Source organism: Octodon degus, unplaced genomic scaffold (genome assembly GCF_000260255.1).
Source record: "Octodon degus isolate 3935 unplaced genomic scaffold, OctDeg1.0 scaffold00070, whole genome shotgun sequence".
Classification (NCBI taxonomy): domain Eukaryota; kingdom Metazoa; phylum Chordata; class Mammalia; order Rodentia; family Octodontidae; genus Octodon; species Octodon degus.
The window spans coordinates 7,016,723-7,024,397 of NW_004524646.1; the positions used below are offsets into that span (position 1 = coordinate 7,016,723).

At 58.0% G+C, this 7,675-nt stretch overlaps 1 protein-coding gene across 2 annotated transcripts; it reads left to right on the plus strand.

Annotated features, from left to right (window-relative positions):
• The first annotated feature begins 550 nt into the window (after positions 1-550).
• On the plus strand, positions 551-7,421 carry Serpina3 (serpin family A member 3). Of its 2 annotated transcripts, none has more exons than XM_004635216.2 (5): positions 551-650; positions 1,746-2,383; positions 3,903-4,176; positions 5,314-5,464; positions 6,449-7,421. In XM_004635216.2, exons 2-5 carry the CDS (start codon positions 1,756-1,758, stop codon positions 6,659-6,661), a joined length of 1,266 nt encoding a protein of 421 aa, XP_004635273.1. In that variant the 5' UTR covers positions 551-650; positions 1,746-1,755; the 3' UTR covers positions 6,662-7,421. The 2 variants fall into 2 exon arrangements, with proteins under 2 accessions (XP_004635273.1, XP_023575470.1); XM_023719702.1 differs by having other exon boundaries at positions 577-646.
• The last annotated feature ends 254 nt before the right edge of the window (positions 7,422-7,675 follow it).

A 7,675-nucleotide genomic window follows, 5' to 3' on the forward strand; every position in this document is an offset into this window, starting at 1 on the left:
TTTGGTAAGAGGAAGACCTAGGGGACCTGCCAGCCAGGGAAGAGGCCAGCCAACTACTGGGGAAGTGCTACAGGACAGCACAAGGCATACAGCAGGAGCGCTCCAGGCCAGCGGCAGGGCCCTGCGTCACCCCACCCAAGGGGGCTGAAGGTGCAAATAGAGCTCTAGAAAAGAACAGAGCCTTGTATTTTTAAAGAATTGTCTGAGTTTGCATGGAGATTAGTTCTGTGTACACAAACACTGACATCACAAAGGGACTGGGAAGTAGACCAAGAGGCTACCTGGGGCCCTCTCTCCATGATAGATTTTCTGGGGAATGTTTTCAAAGGTTTTCTTTAATTTTCTGAGTCTTTTTCTTCCCAGCAGCATCTCAGACATAGAAAAGCTAAGGAGACAGAGTAGTTTTGCTGGGGGGAGAAGAATTTCCCATCATTAATTAGATGGTTCTGGGAGATGAAGAAAGTCCTAATTCCCAGAAACGGTTGTGGACATTTCCAGCTTGAGGACAGAAGGCTGTTGTCCCCGCCAGCTCTCCCTGAGCAGGGGGAGGAGCCTGCAGGGATAAATAGGCTGTGGCTGAGCTCAGAGACCCAGAGCTCCGGGAAGGAAGCCCAGGAACACACTCTGCACGCAGCTCTCCTGGCGGGCAGGTAACCCTGAGGAGCAGGGTGACAGGGCAGCTAGCGGAGGCGGCCAGGAGCTGGGGCTCTGTGTGCTGGCTCAGGAGCCTGGGGCAGCTCTAAGGGCTCTCTGTCTCTGGATCTGTGTCCCCTCCTCTGTGCGGGATGCAGGTCTCACTTGTAGATTCTGAATGGAGCCAGCTGTGTGTGTGACCCTTGGGGAGGAGGAGCCACGGCTTTGCTGGACTCTGGGCGCCACTGTCAGAATGGGTACGATGTGATTCCGGGCCAGTGTGGAGACTCCACTTCCCTGACCCAGCAGAGAGACAGCTGTGTGTCTGTCCTGACCTCCTTCCTGCCCTTTCTCTCTAGAAATAATGTTTGGGGAAAATACCATCCATGCTTTGGCACGGGAATGTTGCATCAGCCCAAGAGTAAATAAGCAGCAAGCAGCAGAGGCTCCCTAGCTCCACTGCCCTGGGCTTCTGGGAAGGCCCTCCACTGCTGTGGGGACGGGGCTCAGCACCACTGTCTGGCCTGCCGCCCTCACCCCGCTTGCTCACTGCCTCAGGTCCCGGAGAGTCTGATGCCTACTTTGCTTGACTTTCATCGCACCAGGAGCCCATGGGGTGCCCTCCAGGACTCTGCTGTTTATACCCCAAGTTTTTCAGGGATACATATTCAATTGACCCTTGTGTCAGTGCTTGGTGAATCCTCCAAAGGCTGAGAGGTGCTCTGCTCTCTGGCCCAGGACACCTGACCCAGCTTGTGCCTTGGACACACGGGAGGTCACGAAGGAAGGGGACCCCTGCTTTCTAATTCCTCTGCTTGGGGTCTGTCGAGGGAGCAGAGGTGTTCTGCTTGGACACAGCGCGTGCCCATGCCTGGCTCCTCTGCTTACTTGCCGTGGGCAAGCCTCGTTACCTCTCTGCGCCCAGTTTCTCCACTGGGAAAGGTGGCAAGCATCACAGTGCTTGCTGGCAGGGGTGAAGGGAAGCCCAGGGTGTAGTAATGCACACTCGGTGCCAGGGAGAGCACATGCCCCTCAGAGGTCACAGAGCTGGCAAGGCGCACAGCAGGAGGCGTGGTCTGGCCCTCTGCATTCAGATGATCTTTGCTTTTCAGAGTGGAGACAATGTCACTCCTCCTGGCGCTGGGGCTCTTGGTGGCTGAGTTCTGCTCTGCTGTCTTCTGCCACCCACCAGACCTGGGGACTCTGACCTCAGAGGACAGGGACAATGGGACGCATGTGGACCACCTCAAACTGGCTACCAGCAATGTTGACTTCGCCTTCAGCCTCTACAAGCAGCTGGCTTCGAAAGCCCCAAACAAGAACATCGTCTTCTCCCCTGTGAGCATCTCCACCGCGCTGGCCTTGGCGTCCCTGGGAGCCCGCAACACCACGCTGGTGGAGATCCTCCACGGCCTCAAGTTCAACCTCACAGAGACCTCCGAGGCTGAAATGCACCGAGGTTTCCAGCACATCCTGCGCATCCTGCGGCAGCCCGATGAGCAGCTGCAGCTCAGTGTGGGCAATGCCCTCTTCATCGACGAGCAGCTGCAGCTGCTGGCCAAGTTCACGGAGGACGCCCGGACTCTGTATGAAGCCAAGACCTTCACTGCCCGCTTCAAGGACCCCACAGCTGCTGAACAGCTCATCAATGACTTCGTGAAGAAGGAGACCCAGGGGAAGATCCTGGAGCTGGTCAAGGGCCTGGACCAGGGGACCATGCTGGTCCTGGTGAATTACATCCTCTTTAAAGGTGATGGAGCAGGCCGGGCATGGGGCCAGAAGGAAGCGGGCTTTTCACTCTGAGCATTCAGAGCTGCTTCAGTTGTGGCACTATGAACTCACTGGGTTCTGGGAGTGCCCACCACATGGGGGCCTGGTGCCTGTAGGGGTTGTCTTCTCCCATAGGGTTTCCCCAAGGTATAGTCGGGCCCTGGGACACAACTCCAGTCTACCCACACAGCATCTGTCTCAGAGCAGTGCTTTCCATTCTCATGGAAACTGGAGCCCACAAGGCACAGCTTTCCCATCCAGCTCCTCCAGGTGGACGGGAGCTGCAGCCTCATCTCATCTCTGCCACGGTGCCCTGAGAGGTGGGCAGGGAGGCCCCCATGCTCTGTGTCTAATCCCTGGTGCTGGAGCAGCATCGCAGAGCTTTACCTTTGCAAAATTATGAGCCCTGCAGGCTCTAGAGCCACCAGTGTGGAGGGGAGGCAGATATGGGGGGTGCTGTAGGTGGGAGGGCTCAGATGTGCCCACCTCCAGCCCATGTTCAGGATACCCATGCTCATGGCACCTCTTGCACCCCTCAAGGGGACTGGGCACCCCTCACCTGGGCTGCTGTGTTTGGGCTAGAGTTGGACCCTGTGGGTGGGGCTGGGAATCGCTGGGGCAGAAGGAGGGCAGGTTCTTAGGTCCTAGGCAAGAATGTAAGGCAGCCCTCTGAAGAGAACAGAGGACAGGGCCCAGCCCGAGCCCAGAGGGTGTGGGATGGGGGAGGGCAGGACCAGAGCCAGGGAGAGGTGAGGATGTAACCTAAAGGAGGGAGAAACCCTTGCTGCTGGTCACGAGAAACAGCTCCGTGCTGTCAGGTAGATACAAAGTCAAAAGCTGCTGGGCCCCGAATCCCAAACTCGCAGTTGCCATCCTTCCAATGGGGGAAGAGAGACCACAGGCTCCTGGAGAGGGCAGGTGTGAGCTGGGTCCTTGGCCCATGGAGGCCCCATGGCCAGCACGTCTCAGATTGCAGCTTTGGGCACCTGCAACCCTGCCCCTAAGACTCTGCAAGTGCCTGGGCTGGATCCAAAGCCCACTCTCACCCTGGGCTGTACTCACCCCCACCCATGCTGTTCCAGGACTTTGACACCCCCTGCACATGCACGGCCAGGCAGGGGCAGGTCCAGCTCTTTCCTTCCACTCACACAAGCCCTTGTAGGGGAGCAGAGGAGTTGGGGTACAGAAGTAGCTCTAGGCCTACATCCCCGAAGCTTGCTCTGCAGGGTGCCTCTTTAGGTCCCAGGGACTCCCTTTTTCTCCTCTGCCCCAGTGACCAGATCTTCATTTCTTGGCCTGTTCTGATCTGCAGCTTCAGCCTGTAGCCATTCCTTACTCCTGGCAGCTTTTCCCCTCCCAAGGTTTTTTCTAAATCCCAAGAGACCCTTGGCAATTGTGGACGATGCGTGCTGTCACTGCTCCAGGAAGTTGACAAAGCAGGTCCCAGCAAGCAGGACCCCTGGTGCTCATGGGGCTCACCCACTGCTTGCTTCCACTAGGCAAGTGGAAGGTGCCCTTTGACCCCCGAGACACCATCCAGTCAAGGTTCTACATGACTAAGAAGCGGTGGGCACAGGTTCCCATGATGAGCATAGAGAATGTGCACATACCCTACTTCCGGGACGAGCAGCTGTCCTGCACTGTGGTGGAGCTGGAATACACGGGCAACGCCAGCGCGCTCTTCATCCTCCCCGATGAGGGCAAGATGCACTCAGTGGAGGCTGCGCTGTTTCCAGAGTCACTGAGGCGGTGGAGAGATCGCCTGAGGACCAGGTGTGGATTTCCCCCAGCCCCCCGCCCAAGCCTGCATCCTGCACCTCAGCTTCCAGGGCTGCAGGACACAGTCGTGGGACACCCAGTTCAGGGATGGGGAGGCTGGGCTTGCTTTGCTCTTTGCACTTGTTGGAGGGGGAGGAGCTTTGGACTTGATGTCATCTTTAATAATATGACCCATCAGGTGGGACTGGGGCCAAGGTGTCCTCTCAGCCTAGCACATTCTAAGTCACAAAGCGTCTTCAACGTGGCCTCAGCACCCTGAGCTTCTTGGAGGCAGAGGGAGACAGAAAGGAATGTGAGCACTGGAGGGCTGGTGAGCCGGGCTGCGGGGATCGGCTCTGCACTGGCACGCCTTGGGCTCCCTCAGGGATCGCGCGGCCGTTCACTCTGTGCTTGGCGGCTTAGGACCAGGACAACAGTGACGAAGCATTAGGAGTATAAATGAAGGAAAAGGAGGCGTCCATGCAGGGGGCTCCCCTGCAACCCCTGTGTCCCTCACCCCCCAGCACTGGCTGCCCCACTCCCGGGAGCTCTCGCCTCACATCTCTGAGTCCTCCCAGCTGCCGCCTGCCCTCTCTTTTCCCAGATCCTCTGAGAATAAGCCTAGACACCACCTCCTCCAGGAAGTCCTTCTGGTGTCCACCATGCAAGCTGCTGGGTTTCCATGTAGTCTTTCACATACTGCAGGGTCCCTGATCCCTGAGAGCACCTCCCACTCAGCTCTGGGAAGGGCAAGGCCAGGCTTGGACAGGGCTGCGATTTCAGCCTGCTACACTGCCTGGCAGATGCCCATGGCAATGAATGAATTAAGAAGAGAAAACACACCTGGAATCCCAGTACTCTGGGAGGGTGAGGCAGAAGGGTGGCACATTTGAGAACAGCTTGGGCCACTTCAGGAGACCTTGTCTCAAAAATAATTTTAAAAGGGCTGGGGGTGCAGCTCAGTGGTAGAGCGCTTGCCTAGCGTGGGAGCCCGAGTTCAAACTCCAGCATCACAGTTAAAAAGAAGCATAAATATGGGGTGAAGAAGTGGGGGACACAGACCACTTTCCCCCAGAGAAGGGTGGGCATCGTGGCCCCCAGGGTGGCAGCGGGCTCCGAGGCAGTGATGTTCACACGGTTCTCCTGTCCTAGGAGGATAGATGAGCTCTACCTGCCCAAGTTCTCCATCTCAAATGAGTACGCACTGGAACGTGTCCTCCCCAAGCTGGGCATTAGGAAGATCTTCTCTGGGGAGGCCGACCTCTCAGGGATCACTGGGACTCGGAACCTGAGGGTCTCCCAGGTAAGTGTCTCTGCACCCGAACTTGAAGGGTGAGGGCTGGGCGAACCTCACTTCTCAGTGTGCTATGGCCTGCCTGGGGTGCCCCGGACCACCCACTTCTCCTGCTATGATGCCAACTGGTCCTTGCTCCCTACAATGCTGTGCGCTCTGGAGCCTGTGGCGAGGAATCGCTGGGCTTGGCATCAGAGAGCCTTGATACTGCTAGGTTTTGCCACGGGATAAACTGTTCCGCTCCTGGCTTCCTCCTCTGCAAAGTGGGGGCCTTTCCTACTTGCCTGATGGGACGGGTGACAGTCATAGGGTAATAGTGCCCTGCCTATGTAGCTATGGTGCTAAGAGTATGGAGAAGGGGGCTTGGTGCTCCCAGGCTGCTTTCCAGAGGCAGAGCCATTAGAACAAAGGGGTGGCCACAGCCCTCAGCCTCCTCCGAGTGAGCCCACAGCCCCAGCTGTGTGTGCACCGTCTTCCAAGAGCTCGGGAATGGGAGTGCGTGTGCTGAGGGGCCCCACATGGCCAGGACAAGAAGCTCGGGTGCTGTGCCCAGGAGGAGCCCAGGAAGCCCTTGAGACACTAACCCCACGGAGGCTGACTTCCAGCATAGCCCGGGGAACTTAGCGCTCAGCGAGACCCCTGCCTCGACATAAACGCAAGGAGCTGGGGGTATAGGTTGTGAAGATGCTGACATATGTCAGCACACCCCTCCTGTGGGGGCTGCTGGAAGCTGCTCGGTGCGGATGGGGCTGATGCCCTGCACTGCCTTTGCCCCTCCTTCCAGCCCGGGGGGTGGGGCAAGCAGACCAGGCACTCAGAGGACCCCCAGCAGGCGTCTGGCTGTGTGACTTGGCCTCACTGTGCATGTCCATGTAAGGGCCAAAGCAGAACAAGTGGATGGGGCTGCTGGGAGGACAAGCACGGGCGCAGAGGGAGCTCAGGGCTACACGCTGTCCACACCTGTCCCTGAGTGATGCTATGCTGTCCCTGCAGGTCTTCCACAAGGCTGTGCTGGATGTGGCCGAGAAGGGCACAGAGGCAGCTGCCGCCACAGGAGTCAAACTAGTCCTGCAATCTGCAAAATACAACCCGCTGATTGTAAACTTCAACAGGCCCTTCCTGGTGGTTGTGCCCCATGCAAACAGCCCGAACATCCTCTTCCTGGCCAGATTCACCAACCCCAAGCAGTCCCAGAGTTCCCGCTGAGTGGGGCTCTCACAAGGAGCCAGGGTGAGGTTCCCGCAGCTGGGCCTCCATGCACTGAGGTCCGGGCCTGCCTGTGCATCCTCAGGAGAGTGATGTTGATGCCTGTGCAGAGCCGCCTGCACAGGGAGCCCGTGATTTGCTCTGCCTGAGGCCTCCTGGCAGCAGTAACCCACCATCCTGAAGCCTCTGCTGCTGAAGCCTCCACTGTGCGTCCTTGCAGGTTACCTTCCTCCTTGGCATTTGCCCTGGCCCCTGAGCTGCAGCTCTGACTTCCCAGAGCCCTGAAAGCCTTAGCCAGGTGCCCTGGGGCCTCAAGCCCAGGACCTGGGTTGGGGCACGAGGGGCCTTGGGGGCCTGTTCCCCTAGACCCCTGTCCAGGGCCACCTTCAATCTTTCCCTTGTTTCCTTGCCTGGGACCAGCTCTGCTTGCTGCTGCCTCTTAGAGGGAGGTGTAGGTAAGGATGACACAGGACAGGTGCCGGGTGGCGGGTGGCTGTGTATTTACCACCAGGAGTGCATCATATGCCGCGAACTTGAGGAAGTGGACAAGCCCTTGTAAAGCCAGTGCACGCTACACAGACAGCCCTAGATCACACCAAGCAGGGGACAGTTCTTTCAGAAACCAACTCAGCCCTCCACAAGGATGAAGCTAGAGGTCCCCGACCCTGGGAAGTTTGGTCACCTTGTGGCAAGTCCCCTCACTTGGCGGCTGCTCCTCCCATTTGCAACTTCCTAAATAAACTCTCATCTCCTACCTTCGCATCTGACTTCCCCTTCCTTTCCGGCTGGGACCCGAGCTCTTCAGCATCTGCTGGGGACTTCGCTCTGAGCCAGCCTCGCCTCACTTCCCCGTTCTTCCTCTAAGTGAAAGTGAGGAAACCAGACATGGGCGTGAAGGCACAGGAAGCTGTTGAAGGCCCTTGCCCTTCAAAGACCACCTCCCTGATGCGACAATCCCCCACTTCTGCAGCTGAGTGCCACCTACTGGTGTGATCCCCGGTTCTGCTCCAGCAC

Bases quoted from the DNA above. Each gene is read 5' to 3' on its own strand.
- Serpina3 (XM_004635216.2), top strand. From the start codon at position 1,756: ATGTCACTCCTCCTGGCGCTGGGGCTCTTGGTGGCTGAGTTCTGCTCT. The intron at 4,177-5,313 runs GTGTGGATTTCC...CTCCTGTCCTAG, and splicing joins AGAGATCGCCTGAGGACCAG to GAGGATAGATGAGCTCTACC. The intron at 5,465-6,448 runs GTAAGTGTCTCT...CTGTCCCTGCAG, and splicing joins GGAACCTGAGGGTCTCCCAG to GTCTTCCACAAGGCTGTGCT.